Genomic DNA, 27,500 nt, shown 5'->3' on the forward strand with positions numbered 1-27,500 from the left:
CATAACATTGCTGTCGGGCAGAAACCTCTTATCTGCATAATCTTTTGGAATCCTGAAAAGTAACAGCTTTGGACTTGGAGGTTTCCACCCAACAGACCATATTTGGCGTACCATGGTACAGCACATACCTCCGAAGAACACCAAATGTGACTAGAGAAAAGTTGATGTAATGCGAGTGAAATAAGACATGAGAAGAATAGCTAGCAGAGAGAGAAAGGCTATACTTACTCTATGAAGTACACCATGCCGGTCTCCGTATAGGCCATTTCCCAGTTCTTGGGCAAGGGGTCCTGGCTCTCATCCCGCGACAGGGTGCCCCACGTGCGCGGATCCATGACCCCGGCTGACTGGCTATAGCTGGGCACTGTCTTACGCCACTCTGCCTTGTCCTTGTGGTCTGCGCCCCAGCAGGGAGACACCGAGACGGGCAGGGAGATGGAGACAGGGAGGGAGATGGAGACAGGGAGGGATTGGGAGTAGTGGTAGGGGTAGGGGAGAGAGAAAAAGGAGAGGGAGATGCGAGGTGAGTGCGTGGAGCCATTGGAGGTCTGCTGGGCTACTCGCATCTCTTTCCCTTACCTACCACTGCTGCTCACGGCTAACTCTGAAGTCTGAATACATTCGCTGGACGGTTACATGCACTGGGAGAGGAGGCAGAGAGGGAGGGAGGTAGACAGAAACAGAGATAGAGAGGGAGAGAGAGAGACTACACAGAGAGAGAGAGAGAGAGAGAGAGAGAGAGAGAGAGAGAGAGAGAGAGAGAGAGAGAGAGAGAGAGAGAGAGAAAGAGATACGGAAACAGAGCAAGTGCCATAGGATTTGCATGTCAGCAGTGATGTACTGGGAACTGCCTCCCAGGCAAGGGCAGAACTAACCAGCGTTTCAGACCAGCCACATCCCTACCCTATTAGCATCATTGAGGCTGCTGTGTGTGCGTGTGCATGTGTGTGTGTTGTACGTGTGTGCGCAATCTTCATCATTCTATTTTTTTCAACCTTTGCATGAGCTCTTATCTGCAGGTGTTTTATCTGGCTGTCTACAAACTGGTGCAGTCGCGCCATCGAATGCTCCCGGTCGTTTTTCAGGGGCCGGGGGTGAATACATGGCATCGATAAAGAGTGACAGTTGCTGATTGAAAAGCATTTTTATTATTTTGTGCAAATGGGACCTTTGACTTCTGCATTAGTGGAGGACAAATGACCGTGGCCAAAAGCAGTCTGATAAACTGAACCTCGTTGTGGTGGGTTTGCACGCAGGCGCATACCGTATGTGAATGCGTGAGTTTGTGCACTCAAAAAATGATGAGAATGTCTTTTGGAAGAAGTTACCATCAGCTACTGAGAAAAACCACTGTCCTCAGCATTGCATGGTCATTATCAAACTGCCCTTAAGGCATGATAACTCTTCGCTGGCCTTTTGTTGTACATCATTCCCCACAAGTTCAGAGACAGTTCATCCACATTCTACCAAGAGATGCCAAAAGTAAAAATACTGCATTTTGTGAACTAAGAATAATAAGAATAATATGAATAATAAAGCAGAATCCTTCCACATTAAATGCTTTTCCTTGACTTGGCGCCATCATCACTCTGTTTGCCACAGGTCACAGCGATGATGCTTCTACAGTATGAAGATGTCTCCTCTACCGTATCTCTCTCTCATTCTACATTGTTTTATAGTAGTCAACTCCTGTCTCCACCTGTAGCACATCCCCAAGGTTTCAAGGTCTCACAAAAGATCCTGAGATCCTTCTATTCAGCTACCACTAAGAGCATTCTGACAGGGGCCATCACCGTCTAGTATGCATAATGGAAATAGCTCTTCCTGGAACCAGTCAAGGACAGTCTAAGAAGGATAAGACGCGAAGACCGTACGGGCGACGCCATGTTGCTTTGGAAGGAAAGAAACATGCGCAATGGGCTATATGCAGCCAACACTTCCGCGTTCAGCTTCCTTGGTCTCAACTGCGCATGTTTCTTTCCTTCCAAAGCAACATGGCGTCGCCCGTACGGTCTTCGCGTCTTATCCTTCTTAGACTGTCCTTGGAACCAGTGAGCCCTGCAGAGGGTGGTGCACTCGGCCAAGTGCACCACCATGGGGACTTCCCTCTCCAACACTCATACCCCACCAGGTGTTTGAACAGAGCTAAAATTATTCTGAAGCAACAGCAGTGGACTGATTGTGCCGCAATGCTCAGGCAAGTGCCTACTCTTTCACAAGGTCAACAGAATGGCTTTCTTCCTTCAGGCTATTAGAGCCATAAACAAGGACCTAGCTGCCAGGTTAAAATGTCTTCAACCTGTAAATAACTCTTGCTCACCACAGAGCACACACAGTTTTTCAATCTGTGTTCATTTACTTTTTTGGGTCAAACCTGCAGAGTGTACTTGCCACATATTATACCTTCTACTATGTAGATATTGTATAATGTATTATCACACACAGTAAAATCTCAGTGTTACGTTATCCATTTGTAATATACTATTGTAAGTGTACTATTGTAAACAAATGGACCCTTTCTTACTGGGTCCATTTGGCTAAATATGAACAATAATGAAAACGAGATTTCTCCTAATGATCTCAGCCAGAAGTTTTGTTATACAGTACGATCATTTTTTCCCCATTTTTGTTTTCTCTGAATTTAGTCATCAAGCCAATTCCTGGTTCCCTGTGTATTCTAGTCCCTTGTCACTGTTACGCCTACAGTTGGTCCTAGGAACAGCACAGACAAACATGTCTCCTATATTCCTCCAATACGTGGAATGTCAAGGCGGATTATTTTCACCTGACAGTGAGGAGTTTCACCACAGGTACTGTATGCTGAGAACACGCCATTCCTCCTCGTTCTACTATGCCCACTGAACAGGTACCATGACCAACCTGTAGGAGTCGTTAGTCCAACGAGAGATATATCACCCTCCCCGCCCAGCTTCCATCCTATATGGATGCCCTTGCAACCCGGAGGTAGTCTTGATTATTCAAACCCCTAGTCTCCACTGGCTGCTGATTTTTGACTCTGGCCGGCTGTAATTTAGGTTTGGCGTGCAGGACAGCTAGTTTCTGTGGATGTCTGCGCTGTTTTGCATTTTTTAGGACAATATAATGAACTACTGGTTAAAAACATCTGTGGCTGTGGCTGCTTTAAATAGGAGGATTCTGCTTTATTATACTTATCTGGAATAAATTGTATTTAAGCCCCAGACCTGAATGGATGCCACCGGCTAGTGGGAAGGAAGGTTATTTTATTTTTAGGTAATATGTGTGACATTGACTAAACATTGGTGCTTCAATCTCACCAGTCAAGCCATTGACCATGACGGGCTTCTCTTCCTCCTCCTCTTCCTCGGGGGCGGCGCTGTCCTTCCTGTCCATCTTACTGACGGAGGTGGTGCGTTTCCGCTGGACCTCTGTGTCAAACTCCTCATCAAACAGAACCTGGTCCACCAGATCGGGCTGCACCGGGCTGGGCTCAGCGGGGGGTTTTGGGGTCCCATAATAGTTCCCTAGGATGGAGATGCACATATGAGAGAGAGACAGACATCCAATTATAGGAATGGTGTTGCTTGCTTGCTTGCTTGCTTGCTTGCGCACGCACGCACGCACACACACACACACACACACACACACCTGTCAAAACCTGAGCAGAGTGTTGTTAGCAAATAGAACCACATAAAGTGACAGCAGCAGGGCATACAGTACATGTATCCTGTACAGTAGAAAGGAACCATAGCTCCATTTTTGGCGTTCCTGTACAGATAGCGTAGAGAGAAGCACTTCAGTCTCGGGACTCACAGCAGCTCGTCTCCTGACCATCGGCCCAAAATCCAGAGACCGTTTTTTTGCCCACGGTTTGCATTGCTCCCCAGAGCGTTGGGACTACAGCCATTACAGCCTCAGCAGGAGCTCAGGCCTCACGTTGGCTCACAAATGGCATGATAGCTACACTTTGCTAGTCTTCCACCTTGCTCATTGGGTGACCCACTTCACTGCTCTCTCCCTCTCCTCTCTCTACGCTGGAGACTAGGAATGATACAGAAGGAGGGAGGCAATGTTAAGACAAGCACAGAGGGGAGAAACTGCTCGGGAAGGAACAAATATTGATTCATTGGTTGTTCTCTCTCTATGGGAAGCCACAATCCTGCTGTGGTTTTGAGGAGTTGAGCACAGTGCTTTATCCACTTCACAAATTGCGAAAAATGCCCATCAAAAAGCTTACAACTTCTTAATGGCATTTTTCTAAATGTATCTACAGTATACTATTGCCTGGGTATTCATTGTTGCACAAGCTTATCCAAACAACAATGAATGAAAGGCAATCATTTGTAAAAATGTTAATGATTTATTTATGTCCACAAAAAAAAGAAATGTAGGACACAAATATAACGGTGCAGCAAGGTTATATCCACAAAGTCGAGGCATTTGTCCTCATGATACAAGCATATCATGTCACCGAGCCCTACGCACGCACGCACGCACGCACGCACGCACACAGTACACCTTGGCTAGATACTACTGTAGGATGGAAGACTACGATACATTTTTTAATGCTAATTGTAGTACTGCAATGTAATTACATTATGCTAAGTAAATTATAAACACAAACTAATTTATAAACTGAATGATTTGTCTAAGCTGGTTGTCACACAAAACACCCACATTGTTTTAGCTACATAATTTGCTTCCTGCTTTAATTTAAACAATATTAGTATCAGCACCAGTTTGAAATTAAATCATTACAGCCTTTATTAGGTTCATAATTAATGGGGGGGTATAATGAACAAATGCCAAACACGGGAGTTGAATTGGAACTGCTTAATTGTACTTTAACCACAATTGTTTTGTGGCAGTCTGTTAACTTACTAAAGGTAAGCTTTGCATCTAATGGCCTCATTAGCACAGAGTAAACAATAGCTTTGGGAGTTGAAAGGTCATAATCAGAAAGTGCTTTGACATGGATTATGCACATTTCCACTAATGAGCCATGACATAGGAAGGGCATGAGATTTAAATGAGGTTGCATAACCTCATGTGATAAAACACAAAACATAAAGCTATTAAAGGGTGAGGAATCCATCCATTTAACTTGAGCTAATGTCACAGTACAGTAATTAACTAAAATCTCCTTCCCTTCTTGATCTCATATGGAAAATCTCTCATACTTACACACTAATACACAGTGAGCCTTTAAATTGGCAGGCAACATACTCAAAAAGATCATTCACAAAACCTTTTTCTTTCCATTGATATAATGACATAATGTTTTGCTCACATCTTTTCAGTAAGGACCATTTTTCATCAGTAGTGTGGCACACAATGCTGACTAATGTCTGAGCCATTACGCCGAGCACCCACATCAGAGGAACAAAATGACCCAATAGACAACACTATTCGGGGGAGGGGGGGGGGGGGGGGGGGGTTGGGGGCTTCCACTTTCAAAACAGAAAAAGCCATCTGGGTTCCGCTCAATTCCCTTTCAATTCAAAACATACACACACACAAACAAACTTTGTGCGCAAGTGCGACAACCCTTCTTCATCATGTTTAGGCCAGTACAGTACAGATATTCCCGTGTGTGCATTTTAAATACAACACATCCTGAAGTGAATTGACACTCAACCCTTGTAGCCAAGACCATCATCTATCTTTTTCTTTATCTCCTGCTGAGACACAGACAACGAACCAATAAATTAACATTTGTCAAAAGACAGCTTCATTATACCTGCCCACCGAGCAATGGAGATGAAAGATAGGTTGCCATTCCGAGTCCAAACCTGTCACCTCCGTGCCCAGTCATCTCTCGCTCTCCCTCAGCTGTGATTAATGCTTCGTAAAAACATCTCCATTGGCCACTGATTAATGTGTACCGCAGCACATGGCGAGGGAGGAGGCGAGAGGAAGCAGGGGCGGCAGATTTGTAATGGTATTTGTCGCCATTAATCTGATAAGGATCTGTGAGATGTGTCATTCCACCGCATCGGTTTAATGTGACCACTGACGGACCATGGAGTTGCAGGCAGATGGACAGGCAGGTAAACACGTGTACTTGTTCGACTCACTCGAATCACGGCGGGAAATTAACTGGGATTTATGTGTGAGGTTGGAACCCAACATGTGTGCCAAAGAAGTGATGGCGTACTTAATATCCACTACCCTTGGAGACACATTGTGCCCCGTTTTAGCCAGGGACTGAATCCTGCCAGAGCTTCCCAGAGGGTCATGCCTAGTTTATAGTTCATGGTGTTGCGGGCCAGGGGCGTGCAGAGAATGTTAGTGAGGCAGGGGCTGGAATTCTTGGCAAAAGAAATATCGAAAACAGAGGACCTACATTACAAGCTCTCAACGCTTCACGCTGAGAGCGTGTAGATCAGCTATTTTCGGGGCGTGACCCCAGCACTCTTTAGCTACTGAAGATGTGGTGTACATCATGGATTTCAACACATAGTACAAGTGACAAATTAACGCAAAATGCTGCGTTCAAGTTCAGGAGAGTTCGGAAGAAGGCAATTCTCCTGAATGCTGCCTTGGGGCATGGCATCGAAAAGGGGCATTTGAATTTATTTCACCGTAGTAAATGCTGCCTTAACCCTTAGACTACCGTTGATGGTTTTGACGTAGTGAATTAATTAATCCAGACCTCCCGTTGACGTAATTGACGTAATTGTTTTATTCCCTGTAATCAGGGGATTTGTTTTAAATTAATTTGCATCTTTTAGCATTTTTGCTAACGGCCGATGTCGTCCACCTAAAACCGGCCAAAATCCTTGCATGGACGCTCGCACGCGGTCTTTATGTGCATAGCTGCTCAAAATGCGAGATTCGGGGCTTGATTAGAGCTTAATTTGACTTCCTTAATAGTCATTTTTTACAGAAAGGGCAAAAATATAGCAGATATACAAGCTCAAGGTGTTGCAGTGCTCCGTGTTCTGAGTGTCGCACTGTGCCGTTGTGTGTCATTGTGTTTTGTGCATTGTCACACAACACGTGGCCATGCAACGTTTCTTGAGCTTGTAGATTGGCTATTTGCGGTACCCACCACCATAGAATATGACACCTATATTTGTATACAATATGTATGATAGACTGGGCCGATCAGCGGGCGTGTGTCCAGCCCCGGCCAGGGAGGGCCAGGCTTGGTCGCCTGGGCCCTCTGGGCTGGGCCGTTGAGTTACAAGTCGGGCGGTACCAGGGACGCGTGGAGCATGGGACTCCAAGAACCTGTTATTTATGTAGGATAGAAGGTTTACACAACACAATTCAATGTCTTCTGTCATATGCTTTGTAGGTGGTTTTAATTCTTCAATTCTGCCACTTGAACAATTGTCTAGACGCATGTGAAAGCAATTTCAAATAAGAGGAAAGAAAACACGAAAAAGAGTGAGCAATTCTCAAGAGAAATGACCCGCGCGCACGCACACGCACACACACGCACACACACACACACTCATACGATCAATCATCTGGAACATTGTACTGTACACTTATTTGGAAAGATTTGTATCAATCATTGAAAAAACATGTCATATTTCCTACTCGAGAGCTTTCTGGGTGGAGTGGGTGGATATTGTATGGAGTGTGAACATGCATTGCACAGTCATCCATCCACATCTCATCAACAGCCTGAAGCATACTATGTATTGACACTCTCAGTGAATTACAGCAACAATGGAACACATCAGAGACTGTTTTTCTTTCTTGTAGGAGTTTCAATGTTGAACTATCACTTTCAAAAATGTTTCATTAATCTTTTATTCAGCCAATTTGAAAATGTCCAATGACTTGTCGGTTTGGCAATGTTAACAGAAGGTTAACAGAAGTAGACTGGGAAAGATAGTTAAACTTTGCCAAAAGACCATTGGCACAACGTGATTGATCATGACCATCTTTATCAAGTTAGAGCCACTCACAGACATCAAACTGGCAGTATGCATCGAAACACCCAGTGTTGTGAATCACACAAATATCTATCATTTGCTCCCTTGGCTGTAATAGGGTTTTTGAACACTATTAGTTCCTGCACATTTTAAAAAAAGGTTGGACTCTTGGTAATTGTATAGTTCATTGCAACTTTAATACTTTGTACTTTTATACTTTATATTTATTTATTGATGTGTGTTTATGGTATTGATTACTGTTGCAAACCAAAATGGCCCAGGGAATCATTTTTCTCACAGTTTTCTCACAGTTTTCTGTTCATTAGAAGGTTGTGTGGGTTGTATCTACTGTAGAAGATGCCCCGAGCTTAAAATTGCAACAGGGCTGTGTGTGTGTGTGTGTGTGTGTGTGTGTGTGTGTGTGTGTGTGTGTGTGTGTGTGTGTGTGTGTGTGTGTGTGTGTACGTGCGTACAGTATACAGTAGACTGTATACAGTGTGTGCGTGTGTGTATGTGTGTGTATACTGTAGATGTCATGCCATCTGGAGTAGGCAATAGCTCATAACGATGAGAATATATTATTTGTAACCTTACACATCCTCTATGGTGCTATCTAGGGCGGCGGCGGTGGCTCAGGGGTAGAGTGGCTGGATGGTAACCGCAAGGTTGCATGCCAGTTCGATCCCACGCTCCCCCAGTGTCCTTGGGCAAGACACTGAACCCCAAATTGCTCCCGATGTGCTGGTTGGTACCTTGCATGGCTTCCGCTGCAATCGGTGTATGAATGGGTGAATGTAATGCACAATCTATGTAAAGCGCCTTGGATAAAGGCGCTATATAAATGCACCATTTACCATTTACCATTTACCACAATCTATGTAAAGCGCCTTGGATAAAGGCGCTATATAAATGCACCATTTACCATTTACTATTATCTAAGGCTGCAGCATCCTCAAACCCAACATGAACGTTTCTCAGCTTTGGCAGGTCAATAAGAGCACAGTGACACCATAAGGACTTGCCAACGTACGCTTCAGTGGTTCTTGCAAAATAAGATTTTATAACTAGCCGAACACCTGCTGGCCAAACACTGTGTGAGGAACGGTTGGCTGAGGATATTAGGAGGTACAAATCTCAATCACAACGATTTACACTATCTTCTCTACGTGACCCGAATGTGTGTCTGATATAATTCTCCTATGATATTATGAAATAAACCTTTAGAAACACTTGAGTGTTTCGGATTGATCCAGAAAATAATTCCTGATCAACTGCAAGTGGAAAAAAAGTGAGACATACTCCAAAACAAGAGAGATGTGTTTAGTTGAGCGGTGAGTTGGTTACCACCGCGGGGTGACGTCATGTTGTAGTTTTCGGTGGTCAGTGGTCACCTTATCACCTATATAAAACAGGAGTCACCAATCACTATTCATCTCTCGCAACACCCTGTAGATGCAGATGACGCTATAGAGCGTCGCAGTCCCGCCCCCTATCATGACGACGCCAGGCCCAGGAAATGAATCCCAATGCATTTTTCCCATAGACATTTCAAATAGTATTTATTTAAAGACCCTTTAAGCGTCGTACGAAGCCAACTCGAGTTGTGACAAATCATGACAATAAACACAATATTTTGGACCAAACAAATAATTACAAAGAAGAAAAACAACAAAAAAAGTGTTGTAACCTGCCGTTTTTTTCTTCTTTCTAATTCTTTGTTTGGCCCAAAACATTGTGTTTGTTGTCATGATTTGTCACGACAAGAGTTGGCGTAAACGTCTTTAAATAAATACTTTCTGAAAAGTCTATGAGGAAAATGAACGGAGAATAATTTCCTGGGCCCTGGTAGGGGGCGGGACTGCGATGCTCTATAGGGACAGATGCAGTATTATTACGCATGATGTCAGTCTTGTCAGTTATCTATAGCTCTCTCTCTCTCTCTCTCTCTCTCTCTCTCTTCCCCCCCCCCCCCTCCCCTGAGCTCCTACCTACACTGACTGGCTCCCTCTCTGCTTCTGAACTCACCAGCCGGAGCCACATACACTCATTAATCACCGAGCACAGGTCTCCCACTCCCTTGGGCAGTGCCCAGGCCAAACACAGTTTCATCACAGACTGGCTGTGCAGTCGAGGTAGAAGCCCATGTTGTGCTGGCCATGGCACTGAGCTAAGTATCTAGTGTAGCATGTGTGCCCACATTTTGTCAACCAACCTACCACAACCAAGGCCTTCATCTGTATGTGTAAATTTGCATATATAGTGTGTGTGACTGTGTGTGTGTGCGTGTGTGGGTTGGGGGGGCTTTATTGATGACTTGTCTCACCTACATTATTCTCCCCTCTACTTCACATTCAAGTCTCACCTCGTTCAGCCATAGGTACAGTAGAGGCAGGGGATATATCCAGCTTGGAATACCAACTGCATATTTTCCCCCAATCTCTTTTGTTCAACTTTCACCTATTTTTCATATGAATGAATAGAAGAATATTGTTTCACCCCTTCCCTTTTCCCGTAGTCTTTCCCTTTCAACCATGTGTTTCTCATGTGGTTTGGAGCTGCAGTATGAAGCCTCTAATCCAACACAGTGTTATCCAGGAGTCCATGCAGTCCCCAGAAGAACATAATTAGTATTAGTATCACTATTTCTTAATCTTCCAGGCTCCGCTCTGCCAGTTCCTAGAAGCATTCAGCTGTTGCTAACAGAGCACCTTTGCCCTCTCCCTCCTTTATGAATCCTGGCCCGTTGCCCTGCCCCATTACTGTAATTGCTACAGTAATGGGGAATCTAAACACATAATAACACAGTCATAATGCGTCATGCTGCGACACATTGTGAGCTTGTAGATCTGCTATGTTCGGTGTGTGACACCAGCGAGCAACTCAGTAAAAACTAGAAAAAGTGCCCTTCTGGGCACAGGTCTCCACCAGGAGGATAGGACTGTGTGAGATGTTTGTCAAAATGTTTAGGAGTAATATAAACATGTTTGCCTTTGATGGCAATTGGATGATTTGAGGCATTTTGTTCCAAAAATGTGTTTAGCAAAAATCAACCTGTTGGTGGCGCTATAACAGACCAATGTGAAAAGGGTGGGATATATTCCTCAGCCTAGTAAGAAAATGTGTGAAAGATTTCACGTAAATTGCATGCTGCGTTCATGATTTGAGGCTTTTGTTCAAAACGGGGCAATCTTGCAAACTGTGAAAGCCAATTATAGCCAATTAGGATGGAATATGAAATATCGGACAGATCCGACTTGAGCACATGACCATAGAGATACTGTGTAACGATTTGCGAGATTTTTGGACAGAATCTGGAGGAGTAATATCAAAAAATGTGTTTTTACAAAAGTCGGCCTCCTGGTGGCGCTATAAAAGGCAGATGCGGAAAATGCAGGTCAAAGGTTTTTCCTTGGCCTCTGGGAGTGTGCATGCAACGTTTCACGCAGATCGGTGCAGTTTTAGGTAAAAAATGTGAAAAGCTGCCTCATGGTGGCGCTATAACAGGCCGTTCTGGAAAATGCGGGGCAGAGGTTCATCGTTGGCATCCAGGGAGTGTGTGTGCAAAGTTTGGCATCGACCGGGTTAACGGTGCCGGAGATTAGCTGGTAACGGACGGACGGACGGACGGACGGACGGACGGACACACACACACACACACACACACACACACGGACGGAGTGCAAAACATACTCTCTCCCCATGCCTTCGGCCTGGTGGAGACAATGAGGCTTAACCCACAGCTACAGTTGGAGGCCATCGATATTGTCCTTTTCTTTTTGCTGAGGTTTGCGTGATCTGCGCAAAAGGACAGTTAACCCATTTTGGGCGGGAACCCCTTTTGGTGTTTTAAACATTATGTTATAATTTAGCTATTGAAAAATAGCAGATCTACAAGCTCATAGCGCGCCACCGAGTGGCGCGCTACGAGCTTGTAGGTCTGCTATTTTTGAAAAATCGTGAAAATATTTATTTCAGAAAACTGGAGGATTTAGAAGGATTTTTTTAAATTTTGAGGTCAGGCCTAAATGGGTCAAATGATAAGGGACATTATCGGTGGCACCCAACTGTATGCTGCTGTACCTTAAGGCCGTTCAATACAACAGCGCTGTTTAAAACTGGCAGTGGGTGCTGTAAAACCTCCACTGCACCCACAGACCCACAGCCTCTATGTGGTTCATTCAGTTGTAAAACCTCCACTGCACCCACGGACCCACAGCCTCTATGTGGTTCATTCAGTTGGGTAAACCTCCACTGCACCCACGGACCCACAGCCTCTATGTGGTTCATTCAGTTGGGTAAACCTCCACTGCACCCACAGACCCACAGCCTCTATGTGGTTCATTCAGTTGGGTAAACCTCCACTGCACCCACGGACCCACAGCCTCTATGTGGTTCATTCAGTTGGGTAAACCTCCACTGCACCCACGGACCCACAGCCTCTATGTGGTTCATTCAGTTGGGTAACCTCCACTGCACCCACGGACCCACAGCCTCTATGTGGTTCATTCAGTTGGGTAAACCTCCACTGCACCCACGGACCCACAGCCTCTATGTGGTTCATTCAGTTGGGTAAACCTCCACTGCACCCACGGACCCACAGCCTCTATGTGGTTCATTCAGTTGGGTAAACTAGCAGCATTTGAGAATGAATAAGTTGGAGCTCTATTTTCAGAAGTGACAATGTTATCATTCTCACACAAATAGGGTTGATCAGTAAGGACAATCTCATTTAAGGGCTTGTGTGATAATATGCCAATTAATGTTTACTGTATGTGAGAATCAGATTTTCTGCTGTATTGGTTTTTGTGCTGATATGTAATAAAATATAAATCATTAAATGGTAGCAAAACAATGTAACATAGCAAGTTAAAATGTCAACTACTCGAAATTGCACCATTTGTTTGTGAGTAACAAAGGCATGGAAGAACCCTCATCTACATCATGTACCCCTCAATGAGTTTCCTAGGCCTTAAACCTGGCCTATTGTCCAGAACTCTTGTCACATGGCAAATTACTTATTTCATTTATAGATAATGATTCAATCAGGGCTGTACAGTATGACTATATGGAAATGTGGTGTTCACCTGCTGGAATAATGCTACAAAATGATAGGATATAGATTAGAATATAGAATATTATGCACACAATAAAAGTGCACAATATAGCTTGGGCAAACAAGAAAAGTGCACAATAACTTGGGCATAATTAAATGCATCAGATATAGTAAAGCACTATGCTTGCGCTCCTGAACTCAAGCGGAAGACGCACGAGTTGTTTTCCCTTCATTTTCTTTGTGTCCATGTTAGCTCACCGCTCCCTGTGATGAATGATTCATGCTGAAGGATTTTCGCCACACTCGTCAGCAGTCAAGACAAGAGGTAGAACATTGGATACGCCCTAGTGTGCATGTCTGCACTTAAAGCACGCACGCTGATGGGTCAAATTTATAGCCCAGGAGCCAGGCAATAAGAGTGACTTACATTCCGACACATCATTTCATAAAACGACAAGACAACTTGAAACCTTTTCTTCTTGCAAATCCAGTCTCTTTGTTTGACTTTGGCTGAGTCAACTTTACTGCGAAGACCTGCTTAGAATGCAGACAGTGAAGACTGTTGGGACGTGAAACATTAGTGGATTAAAGCTACTGAAGACACTTTACCTAGCTGGGTCCCAATTCGTCCAAAATCAACAAGATCGTGCACTTGTTTTTGATTTTTGGTATGGTGTTAGGTATGGTTATAAGGTTTTCAAAAACCATCGCAAATGAGTTGGGCTCGCCCCCTAGTGGTCTGTTTGCAATGAATCAAATATTAAAGTATATGGTTAAAAACCAAAATAATTGATAAAAGAGATTTTCCAATGGATTCTATTAGTATTGGGTATATATATATATATTAAAAATGTGGGTGAAAATAACTTCTGGAAAGGCATCATTTTCAAGATGGCGTCCACGGTGGCCTCAGTGAGCTTAAAATGCCTATACACTGGGATTTAATACATAAAAAATCATAACAATTATGATTTTTGGCATGGTGTTAGGTATGGGCATAAGGTTTTCAAAAACCATCGCAAACGAGTTGGGCTCGCCCCCTAGTGGTCCGTTTGCAATGAATCCAATGTTAAATAGGCCAGCATTGGATTCATTGCAAACAGACCACTAGGGGGCGAGCCCAACTTGTTTGCGATGGTTTTTGAAAACATTATTCCCATACCTAACATCATGCCAAATATCTAAAACTTGTCACTAAGTGCATTGATATTATTTTTTACATATTAAATCCAATCTTTATAGGCATTTTGCAGCTATTGTGGACGCAATCTTGAAAATTATGCCTTTCCAGAAGTTATTTTTTCCTACATTTTTAGTATGTTATTTAGCATACCCAATACTAATATAATCCATTTTTTTCTTTTATCCATTATTATGGTTTTTAACCATATACTGGCCCATTTACTATTATATTCATTGCAAACAGACCACTAGGGGGCGAGCCCAACTCGTTTGCGATGCTTTTTGAAAACCTTATAACCATACCTAACACCATGCCAAAAATCAAAAACTCACCCAGCTAACCCAAACAAACAACATTCTCTTCTTTTATGTATGGTTAACTTTACGGTAGGTTAAGTATTTGCATAATATTAGTCTTCTGAAATAACTTTCCACTATTTCAGGGCCATAGCAAATCTGTGAAACGCCTATTGTCCCTCTAGTCTAGCAGAGCAGTGGATGGATGTGGATGTCTGTCTTAGTGACAGATTAACAGAGACACAGATGGAGCCTCTGTTGTTCTCAGGTCTAGGAGGATTAGTCAAAGAGGCGGACAGGGCAGCCCAGGTCAATGCTTCAGCTGAAGAAGGTAAACATTGATAGACAGACGATATATCAAATTCAACTCCCAACGATATGTAGAACCAAAGTCAATGAATGACTTTATACACTTTATACACATTCACTGTGTGGGAAACCTAGTAGATGTGTAATTATGAGTCTTTGTCTCTGTTCATGCTTGTTCCCGTGAGAGAAGGTTCTCTAATGCTTTAACAGCAGGGAATGAGTGGTCAAATTAATAACTACCTTCCTGGGAGCTCCTAAAGCTCAGTCTTTAATAAAGCTACAGTAATGCTACGGTACATTGCTCAGGGCAGGGCAGGGCAGGGCAGGCCAGACTGCTGCGTATCAATTATTCATCCTGTTGACCGCTTCATGGTCCAGGGGTTGAAGGGCCATTCTCTCAGGGCCGGTTCTGGGTCAGAGTGCTGAAGGATATTCTCTTTCATATTTCCAACCCACTTCTCTACAATGCCCCCTGTATAGTAATGGCCGTGGGTGAGGGATCATGACGAACACAAAGATCACCTGGGGGATATATTACCTCCAGTTTATTTCACATTCACAATGACATGGATGATTATGTGTGCAGTATACTGACTTCACTAGATGACCTATAGTAAAGGCAGCATGGCTCAACAAACACAAGCGCAGACAAGCAGCCGAGCGCGTTACAATACAGGGAGGGAATACATGCAGATCGGAGCAGTTGCCTCAGGGAACAGTAGGAAGCAGTGGAGTGATGTGGTGAAGTAAGGATGCTCCCTTTGTGTGTTGCTTCACTCATCCTTCTGCTGAGGTCTTTCTCACCATTTTTCCCAGTGCTGTCCATACTTTTGCCTAACTCTTGTCAGCTATGCTGCTCAGCACAATAAACTTGAGAACCAAACCAAGATAATTAAGAATAAAAATTAAATACTGAGCCATAGATATCTATGCACTGGATCTCTGGGTAAGTGATTAAAGGGGAATACCACATCTTGATGACATCATCAAGATGTGATTCACCATGTTAATGATTTTTTTTCAGACCTCCAGTTCTAGGAAACACCGAATGGGGGGACTTTTTAATTATTTCCACACAACAGCTCTAAGGTATATTAATGACACAGTAAAATGTTGAAAATGAGTGGAATGCCCCTTTAAAATGAACATAATAGTCCATCAATAAATATAAATGTACAGTACTATATGAATATATTATATATCACTATACACCTATGCCCAATGATTCCGCAGACAAGTGGATGTACAGTATGCATGGCCTTTTAACAGTTTATCAACACTGAGTATAACAATTTAGCCTACAGAATATTATTGCATATAAATATTGCACAATTTGTGCTGGATGGTACACATACCATCATAGGTTCCACTCTCCAGTAGCAGTCCACTTTCTTCCAGAACACGAAACTCTCCCACACTGATGAAATTATAATCCACTCCAGGAACCTCCCCTTCTCTTGGCTGCCGAGTGGTACCTGCCAAAGAGGACAACAAAGACTGAGCAACAGCAGAGGAGTGCGCTATTTGCTGATGTAAGAGGGAGAGGGGGACAGGGTGACACGGTCTTGTTTCCAACATGTCTTTGGAGACATGAATGAAATATAGAGCCAGTGAGAAACCTGTATCGACATCATGAACACTCAATAGAGCCTGAAACACAAAGATATCAATGCTTGCTCTAATCTAATCTGTCAGAATACCAACTATAATGATGACTCTGTGACCATCTCTTCGGCTATGAGCTACCGTACGTGGGTTGAATGACAACTGTACTGTAACCCCTGCCCATCCATGTATGTGATGTGCATTTACAGCGCACAGCAATTTCTCTGCAGGATTGAACAGCCTCTATACTTTCCCAGGTCAAATCCAAAAGTAGAGTACAGTAAGGAAAGATCATTTCTGCATAGAGATTCTGAAGCTAAAAGAAATAAGAATATAGCTGCAAGCAGCGATAAGGCGAGACCAAGCAGGAAGGCAATAAGCAATAAGAACAATACGCACATAGAAACATGGAAGACTGAACTTGAGAAAAAGAAGACCATGTAATTGTGACTGGGCCGGTTTTAATTTTGAAGACTCATACGCTGAGTTGGCGGTGCCCGGCTTTGAATCCATGAACCATACTGTAAAGTTCCATAAGCATATGACGCTGCATGTATGAATTATGGGCAGAACAAGAATTTTCACAAAACAGCAATTTTCATTGGCTCATAAAACCTTCATTTTTTTAACTTCCGATTCTTTGTCGGTATACAGTAGGTCCAAAGTTCACGTGTAGAAATTTTCGTGCATTTTGATCAAAGATCCTGGGAGGAGATAGATTTTAACTGTTTTTCATATAATTCAAAATGGCGGGTGATCTAAAGGTCAGAGGTCAAAAGTAAAAGCACGATTAGCATGTTTAGCATGAGGAGACGCATGTGTGTATCGAAGTTTCATTGCCGACGGTCAAACGTTCAAAGTTTGCATTTTCAATTGAGTGCTATAGCGCCACCCTGTGGCCAATGGTCGTGGGCTTTGCATCCTCACCGTTTGGCATGGCCCTCTACCATATTGCGAAAGCCGACTGCATGGTTCAGCCAGAACTGTGTAAGAAAACAAAGCAAAGAATCTTCGCCGTTTAAGATCCTTTGGTGCTAGTAGACGGATTCTTCTTTTGTTTTTCACTTCTGTTATTATGAGTGTTCTTCAGTACTGTAGTACCACCTGGTATGGATGTTTGTCCATACCAGGACTTAAAGTCACAAATGCTGCAACAACTAAACATTTGTTCAAAGATTGTTGGACAACCACTTCAGAGGCTCTATACATCCACGTATGATAACAGCAGCCTAAGGTTAGCAAGGAATATCACCTCTAATACTAGCCATGTCTTGTATGGAGAGTATAGGTTGCTGCCTTCAGGAAGGAGATATGGTGTTCCAGCATACAATAAGGTCAGACTGAAGGTCTTTTGTCCATCAATCAACTCTGAGGCTTAATCAGGATTTTGGCCAGGACTAGACTGAGCTGTGGACATTGCTCTCTGCCCTTATGTTTCTATGTATGTAACTGTATTTTATTTTATTTTTTTGTCCTGTGTTATGTCAAATGTGTATATGTGTTGCATACAAGGCCGCTAGGTCGAAAAACCAATTTCAGTGCAAACTGACAATAAAGTACTATATCATATATCATATCATATCAGAACTGCTATTTTTAGCGGAAGGAGGAGATTTAAAAAACAGACAGAAACAATAAGGGACCAAGAAGTCCTTTCGGGCCTGGGCCCTTCACAATAAGGGACCAAGAGTCCCTTCGGGCTTGGTCCCTTAATGACAAAGACTTAGGTGACAATGTGCGATCATAGCATCGTAGACATCCTATAAGAATTGCTATAAATCCGGCAATACTATTGAATCATTAGGTCATGTTATTCTTTTTTTCTTATCCTATCTGATCTTTGACTCTCACCACACACACAACTCTTATTTTTCTATTCTGGTAAATAGCTCTACAGTAGATTTAAGTACACTCAATGACTGCCCTCTTTGTTGTAATTGATTAATATGGCGGGCAATTTGTCCTGCCGATCTGCTCATCTGTAAGACATTGAAAACATATTGTTAAGACAATTATGTTATGCTCCATGGGATGCCAGCTCTGCTAACCCTCCGCTTAGATGTAATTGGGGCATTTACTGTACCTTAGTGAACATTGCAATCTAGCTCACAGGCAGAGCGTGTTTTAACTCATTCAGGCCTGACGAGGAAATTAAAAAAAAAAAGTTTTCTAAATCATGGCAATTTTTGGAAAGATTTGAGGCACATTTTAACGATTTTTCAAAAATAGCAGACCTACAAGTTCATATGAACTTGTAGATCTGCTATTTTTCAATAGCTAAATTATAACAATGTTTAAAACACCAAAAGGGGTTCCCGCCCAAAATGGGTTAATGGTTAATGTGGTTAAACGTTAACGTGACATGGATGCGTTCCAGGTCTCAATGGATTAATGGGGAGTTTAATACTGCCCTATTCTCTACCTCATATTTTCACCATGTCAAGATCCACCCTAACAGCACGATGATAACCCATCACATCTGAAATAAGCCTCTGTAATAAAGACCGGATTTTCTTCCATCAGACCTAGCAATCAGTGGAGATCAGCAAAATATTACTGTAGTCACTGAATATGTGAATATGGAAATGTGATCGTTCTACTTTCCTTTGTGCAGCTATGTTACATGAAAAGATTACTTCTGAACAGAGATTGTGATATAAGTTCTATCATTTTTCTCAGTCGAGGTCTTATCAACAATGTCATGCATCTCTGTAAAGGGCTAGATACTTTGGTGCGTGACACTGCATGCAACATCAGTTATTTTCCAGTGAACAACACTGGCGCGTAACCACTAAATCCGGCATACCTATCACATAATAATCTGATGTCCGAAATATTGTTGCAGGAAATGTTGATTGATTGATTGATTGAAAAGTTTATTCACAGTATGTAGAATGGGTACATTTCAACGAAAGTACAGGTCAATACAAAAACTGCTACCAGGATAAAACCAGAAAAAGCACTAAGACTTGTTTACATCAGGGTCCTCCATTTTCAAATCATCAGAACAGTTGAAGTAAATAAGGGGAAAACATGCACAGTATGCAATAATAGGGGGGGGGGGGGGGTCTGGGGGTTACAGGGGACAGTTACAAATTGCAGTCGTCCTTACAATAAGTGCTCTTTGAGAGCAGTTTTGAAGGAGTCTAGGGATTCACATTTCTTAATGGCCATTGGTAGGGCGTTCTACATTAGTGGCATAGGAGCTAAATGAATTCAACCCCTTGTGTCCCAGCGATGATGGACATTGAGGAGAATAGAAGACAATGACAGCTTGACAAAAAGGGCACTGGAGGAAACGGTATCTTTGGAGGTTATCATGACAGCTGCCTTGGTCCTAACCTGTGGCACAGAACCTTTGGAGGTTATCATGACAGCTGCCTTGGTCCTAACCTGTGGCACAGAACCTTTCGCCTCCAGATTGAAAAGGTCACTCGCCTTCTACACCTGAGTGGCTGCAGCCCTGTGAGTTGTTATGGTTACAGCTCAGACTGTGCTAGAGGGGGAACGAGGGGGAACTGAAGTTTGTGAAGGCAGCATATTAACTCAAGAGTGTCTGGAGTAGGTGGTCTAATTGAAAGACGACGAGAGGAAATGTATTCTCTCTGGAAGGGACTACCGTCTTTCGTCCATGTGTGCTTGCAAGCTCTCCTGTTGAGGAATCAAAACAATGATACAAAATAACTGTGGGGTGGTCGTGTCAGAACTAAAAGCGGTAGCACAACAGCATGCTTAGGAGGACCGGTATGCTATTGTAGCTAGAACACGATTTGGGACTCGAGTGCAGTGGCATCTCCATTGTCATAGTATTGTGTTGGTGGTATAGCTAAACCCAAGTGACAAGCAGCCCCACAACAAATGCTTAGTAACAGGGCTGCCAGAGGCTGGTTGTGTTGCAGCAGAGAGGGAAAACGGCAGACAAAAGTATTCTGTAGAGAATTTACTAAACCGGTCACAGTCAGGTGAAACACTGTTAGTGTGTTGCAGACAAAGCAGAGGTGAAAACTGCATTGCTAGGGAGTATAATAAATGAATAGTGACAGTTGTCCCAATTCCACTATATACTGTATAGGCCTACAGTAAGCTTTCTGCTGAGTGGCGTTGACCCCATCCTTTCAGAAAACGTTACACCCTCTCAGTCGACAATGTAACACATTCCGTCTGCAACTAATGTGTCACACAAAAAGTCATAAATGCAGAAATGTATTTATGTTTAAATCGGTGGCCGATCAATCAGAGCGTCACTAATCTGTTATTACTATCACCATGAGGGTGTTGTGCACTTCTGAAATGAACAGTTGAATCTGTTATGTTAATAGACTAATGTGGGCCCATTTTAAAAATAATTTTACCAACCTGGTGTAGCCACTCACCGGTCAATTTGCCAATCTAACGTAGAAACCAGCACAGATCCATGTGCAGGAATAATCTTAAAACGGTGCGATTCATAAAACATTTGTGTTGAGTAAGAATGATTGGGCTACGTCGATAAATGTGGCGGCGGAAAACAAATAACAATTGTCATTTAAATATCACAACTAGGCATGTAACGATATATCGTATATCGATATACATCGATATTATATCCCGACGATATGTATCGATTTATTAAAAATAAATATCGATTTTCAAAAAAATATATATATTTCTTTTTTTTTCCTTTTTTTAGGGGGGCTAGTGTGTGATATGAAATGTGAACGTGAATCATATTCCATCATATTCACGTGCTTTTGGAGAGAAATGAGACAGACTCCATGCAGTCACTTTCAGTAGTAGAGGCCTGCAGAGGGGAGCTGTATGTGTCTGTGACACAGGTGATGGTCGTTATTGATGCTCATTAATACATCAAGGAAGGCAATTATGTTTCTGCACTGTCAAATAGGTCTACATCTATCCTAAGATGCCATCAAAGAAAAGAAGAAATGTTAACTCGAGCTAGGTTTAAACATGAATTCATGTTTACAGTTGTTGCAAATAAATTACATTTACATGAAAAGTAATGCTACTTTTGCAATGTAGTTAAATAAAAATTGTGAAAAAAGCTTGGGGGGAAGATAAATCATTTAAAAAAAATGATTTTTCGGTCATTTGTCTGGAAAATAATGTGTTGAAAATATCGTGAAAAATCGTATCGTGAACCTCATATCGTGATACGTATCGTATCGTGAGTTGAGTGTATCGTTACATGCCTAATCACAACCCTAACTATTCTTGATTTAGGGAAGATGTGTAATAAGTTCAAGTAGAGAAACTTCTGACGGTTTTATAGCAGATTCTTTAAGTAAAAGGCAAAACTGTCATATGGAAGGTAATATTTTCTGGCTTATACTCCCCACGACTTATTTCGTCAGAACTCTGCAGAAGGACAAACTCCCCATTAAGAGGGCGTGTGATGAGCCAGATCCAGGCAGCTATGCACTCTTTTGTCTCACCGGATTAAAAAGTTGAAAGACGGCCTCTTAAATCTTCTCGAGAAAGAGCCAAACCTGAGATTGAATACCTTGGGCGCTTATTTTTATTCCTACCATACTGCCATGCTGTGCCATAACGGATATTAATGCCTGGGGTACAAAAGGGCGATCGCTGAACGGGGATCAGCCAAGATTCAAGGATTATGTGGAGCCTTGGTCCTCCACTCCTGTCATCTGTTGAAGGAGGCCAGAGTGACATACTGTATATTTATGCCCCACCCCACCCCCTACAGTATGTGTTGTGGACGAAAATAATTGGCATTCCCTTCTCTTTCCCTTTGAGATTGCTTTCAAGCCTAAAAGGCCTTGGCTGCATGCTGCATTCAGGCCCCTCCAGAGAGCTCAGCGTGGCTCAGTATGTGCAGTGAAGAACCTGTTGGCATGGACTTGTGAGAGTCCAGTGGACACGAGGAGGATTCGGACCTACTGGTGCCAGACTGCAATTTCTCTCTTGGGAGATATACATGGTACACATTTATTTTATTTTGTTCCACTTTGCAGCAACATCTATACAGGTCAGGGTAAAAGCAGTCCTTGACGTATAATTGCCCTGGTGTTTCCGACAATCTGGAGATGCATGAGATGTATCTTGTTTTGCAATGCCACTGTTTTCATCTCCCAAATGACTCAGGAGGAATTTGGCTAATTTGTCCTATATACTTTTGTATGACTAAGCATAAAAGCAGCAAAGCCTTTGATATGCCTAGATGACTACAATGATTTAAACGCAGAAAATATTTATAATGCAGTTCTGAGTTGCCCATAAAATGGATGACAAGCCGATTCATTCATCAAGATGAGAAATTAACGGCGCGTTATGATAATGTGCAGTTCTTCCAATCAGTCATCCATGTTCATAACATTATGCATGGCTTCCTCCCAAGGTAACAAAATGTCAGAGATTAGGAACTTTTTAAATGTTAAATGAAAGTCACAGACTCCAGATGAGTCTGCAGCATGGATAAAATGAAAATGGCCTCTGTAAGAGCCATTTGAGCCTCCTAATTGTATCCAATGATGTCCACTGAGGGGCGTGGTCAATGTCAAGGTTGGCAGGGTATAGAGGGTATGCGTGTGACATCATCATCAAACCCGGAAGTTATGCAGGAATGTCTACTGACTGGCAAAAAACTACTTTCTGGCCTTGACAACCCATGCAGAAAAAGTCTGATTGCATTAAACAACGTTAAACAATGTTAAACTCACTTTGCATGTTGCTTTGCCACTCGATGTGCCATTCACTTTAAGCATGCGCATACCCTCTATTTAATCAGGTCTCAATCAACCAGCAGGTGTTGCTGACAAGAGGCAAACAGTTTTCAGACTGTGTTTTAGGAGGCTGTTGTCTGTATCATTTACGTTTATTGCTTTTATTTAGATGTATGCTGTAGTGACTAGGCCTGCAGAGACAGATAATAAATCTTACATTAAACCAACTCTACGCACATGTTTGGACATCACTTTCTGGAGCACACGTCTTAACTACAACCCCACTGTCTGGAGCACACGTCTTAACTACAACCCACTGTCTTAACTACAACCCCACTGTCTTAACTACAACCCCACTGTCTTAACTACAACCCCATTGTCTGGAGCACACGTCTTAACTACAACCCACTGTCTTAACTACAACCCCACTGTCAGTCTTAACTACAACCCCACTGTCTTAACTACAACCCCACTGTCTTAACTACAACCCCACTGTCTTAACTACAACCCCACTGTCGGCAACCAGTAGTGCCACAAATATAGGATTTGGGCGCTACAGCATCTCCTTTGACTATGAAGCACATTCTTTAATTTCCCCCTGTTGTCCATGTCATCCATTTTAAAAACCACTGGGGCGTAAGAAAGGCTTCTTCCACCTTTGTTATTTATATCATCCTTTAAAGGATCAGTAAAGTAGTCTTGGAGGGGGAGAGATAGAGAGAGAGAGAGAGAGAGAGAGAGAGAGAGAGAGAGAGAGAGAGAGAGAGAGAGAGAGAGAACAAAATACATGTTTATGAAATGCACTCCTACGCTTAAAGTCAAAATGACATGAAGTCAATGATGTCGGTGTGAATCAAACAATCCCATCGTATAAACATTACCTTGAGTGCACTTCACATCAATTTGTTTTGAGAATACTTTAATTGAAGCGTGGTGGGAACACGGATGATTGCTAGGTAAAGCACATAATCAATTAAGGAATACACAAAGGCAAGACATGGACCCCATCTGGTGGGGTCAGAGGGCGCTGCGCAACGCAGAGAGAGACAGAAGGGATTTGCAAGCCCACGGCAGGGACAGCAGCATGGGAGAATACTCACAGGGTATGGTGCGTAGGTACAGGTTATCCCTGATCACCTGCTGGAGCTTGTGGTCCAGGGAGCCCTTCTGGAACTGGAGACTGAGGTAGTGACGCAGATCTGTGTTCAACACTTTCCCTGGAGAGTGGACAGGCAAAAATCTTGGTAAGTCCAACATTAACAATTATCCACGGGCCGGGGTGCCTGCATAACATCCACTTACAGTACAACACTAAAGTACACTTTAGTGGTGGATTTAGAGAAAATTATAATGTGTGAATTTGCACACGTTGCTACGTAAAATCCTCTGTGATGATGGGTACTATTTGAAAGCTCAACCTTCAGAATTGCAGGGAGTGTAGTGCAGTGGTTCAACAACTTATTTTCGTTTAATTTCAGTCAGGACAACTCATGAATGGATATAATATATTTTTATTGAATATAAAATGAGCAATATATATTTATTATGGTTTGGCGATGAATTGGATCTGCTTTTTATGCACTCCGATAAACACATCAGTCCCAACCATAGGGACACCGAATCCCCCGTAGATAAACAGCAGATCCAAAACAACAGGTGGTAGCTGGTGAGGTGAGGGGTGATCAGCATGTCTGAGCAGTGTGAGAACAGCAGCAGCAGCAGCAGCAGCAGCAGCAGCAGCAGGATAGTAGCAAAGCAAAGCAAGCAGGAATGTTCAGTGCAAACTTCCAGATTAAATAGAGCGTTCTGAGAATGGAATGGAGTGTGATTGGATGAGTGGATGTGGACGTGGAGTTGAGGCGGCCCAATGGACAGCCACCAGCAACTGCACTGAGTTTCATGACTGAACTCGTCTGTGACAGGCGCGACGCATTATTTCTTAAGATCCTTTAAGAGTTTTGTGAAAAGCATACTATGTAAATGCACAAAATCTCTGTCCGTCTGGCGTCTGCAAGTGTGTGTGTAGTTAGTTCATGATATATCCCAAGGACTGTCCAACCAGCGGTAGTTCATATATCCCAAGAACTGTCCAATGACCCCGACACCCGAGGGAGTGCTGCGCCCGGCGTCGAGCCGGTCGGATTGGTGGTTGTCCAGAACTGCCGATCTGACTGATAACGCGGCCTATATTGTACTGGAGGTTTTAATATAGGATAGGCATACAGTATATGGAGATCTGGTTGTCCAGAGCTGGCGATCAGACCGCTATGCCCATATGTAACACCCGGGATTCGAAGGCCAACATCTTAACTACTATCCTAAAAGGGAAATTCCGCCTTGGCCGGGGGAGATATTAGGCTGTTGGTCATCAGGCAGAGGCTCTGCATGAGCCACTGCTACACATATATGCGACTTCAAACCTAGCATATGTATCGGCAAGCACTTGAGGCCATGATGTGCCAAGTGGGAAGTTGTCTGAACGAAATATCGATAGAACCGCGAATCCCCATACTGTATATGTAGTACACTGATGTCATCAATACACACACACACACACACACACACACACACACACACACACACACACACACACACACACACACACACACACACACACACACACACACACACACACACACACACACACACACACACACACACACACACACACACACACACACACACACACACACACACACACAGAGAGTGACAGCAGTTCCGTTCAGAAGGAGCTTGGGAAGAAGCTCACACGTCGCACTGAAGAGGAGGGAGATTTAGCGTTCTCCTCGGAGCGATGGAATGTCAGAAAGAGAAGAGACGGCGGGTTGCAGAGAGAGAAAGATTTCCCTTGTGTCTGCTACAGTTCTCTTCCTGGGAGAGCCATAAAGACTCCAGCTGTTCATGTTACACACACACACACACACACACACACGATGGTGTGTGTGTGTGTGTGTGGTTCCTTTGGGCGGGGCCCAGAGGATGTGCTTTGAAAAAAGGCTTCAGTTATATGGTGAGTATTGTTATGTCTGGCCGACTTTTTTCGTATCGCAATAATGTAGCCAATGTCTCCGGAATTTTAACCACTTTGAATGTGGCGTCCCTATCTTAGGCTATCTCTATCTATTATAGGAGAATGTTTTCGAAAGTTATCGAAATGTCCTACAAGCTCACAATGTGTGCAATGCGTACCGAACTTGTAGATTAGATATTGTTTGACATTTTTTTTGAACAGCGGTTAAATTAAATAAACTTTATAAACATCGGCAATCGGTAGTCTGGGAAATCTTATCAGCATCAGACCCAAAAATCAGATATGGGTTTGGATTTATTCAGTTACACTCCCCGAGTCCCCGCATCAACAGACTCTCTCGGGGAGTGTAGGTGGTGTCTCAGCTTTAAGTTGTACAAAATAGTAATATTATTATCATATTGCAGTCATACAGTATAATGCATATACTGTATGTAGTGTAAGTCTAGATTAAAGTTGAAAATCTACCCTGCCCCAAATCATAGAATGTGGGAATATCTACTATTGTGATTTCTCCTGAATAATAATGCCATTTTTGTGCACACATGCACAATAATGCCATTATTGTGCACAAATGCACACACGTACAAACACACACAGCAGACACTGGTTTAGCTGAAGTAATTAGCTGAAAGCAATGAACATGGGACACTGTAAAAGCTAGCGTCCTTCATTCAAGATGAACAACTTTGAATGCTAATCATAAAACCTTTTTCATCCTTTTCCAGCAATGAGTCACAAGGGATATAATTGGCTATTGAACGCATGTTAAAAATGGGACATGTCAAAGAGCTGTTGTCCATCTGATTCAAACAAGTTAAATATTCAATAAATGTAATGCTTGATTCATTTAATTCTCAAATCAAATTATGTAGATTCTCAAATTAAATCAAGCACTCGCATTTGTCCCAGAAGCGGATACAAAAAGGACCACCAGAGTTGAGATTAGCCGCATTCATAATATAGCTATGCCGGTTATAATGATGACATGCACTGACTGTAGCGCATGTAATATGTAGCGTAGGCCTATGCATGTTAATCCACTCGGCTGTTCACTACTGCCAAGTTACAACACATTTATTGGAGCAAGCGAAGCATCTAATAATGAGCGTTGCAGGGTTGTGTTCAATACACAGGGTGGGGAGGTTCTGCAGCCACACAAAACGAGCCGAGGTGCCTGGGCCGTGGCTCAGCGGTCCAGGCACCTTGGCTGGTAATCCAGTCTGGCAGGGTGCCGCGGGTTCGACTCCCGATCCTGACGGCCTTTACTGCCTTGTCTTCCCCCCCATTTCCTGTCAGCCTACTGTCTGTCCCTCCATAAAAAATATAAAATAAAGGTGAAAGCCACAAAAAAAAGCAATGAAAACGAGCAGAGGAATGGGAGTTCATTTCTTTTTAGGCCTGTAGCGAGGTTTGAGTGTGCCTGTTTAAGCCATTTGTAAAGGCATATTCATACTCCAGTTTTAGGTGATAAG

General features: G+C 43.0%; 1 protein-coding gene across 2 annotated transcripts in view; it reads right to left on the minus strand.

Moving 5' to 3' along the window:
* The window catches only part of magi3a (membrane associated guanylate kinase, WW and PDZ domain containing 3a), a 169,509-nt gene that overhangs the window by 45,710 nt on the left and 96,299 nt on the right, over positions 1–27,500 (minus strand). For both annotated transcript variants that reach the window (XM_079529706.1, XM_079529707.1), the window contains 4 exons: positions 24,098–24,214; positions 16,068–16,187; positions 3,297–3,503; positions 229–397 (listed from right to left, as the gene is read on the minus strand). In XM_079529706.1, the coding sequence (XP_079385832.1) occupies positions 229–397; positions 3,297–3,503; positions 16,068–16,187; positions 24,098–24,214 (613 nt within the window). The remainder of the gene's footprint in view (positions 1–228; positions 398–3,296; positions 3,504–16,067; positions 16,188–24,097; positions 24,215–27,500) is intronic.

Source organism: Electrona antarctica (genome assembly GCF_951216825.1).
Source record: "Electrona antarctica genome assembly, chromosome: 2".
NCBI lineage: Eukaryota > Metazoa > Chordata > Actinopteri > Myctophiformes > Myctophidae > Electrona > Electrona antarctica.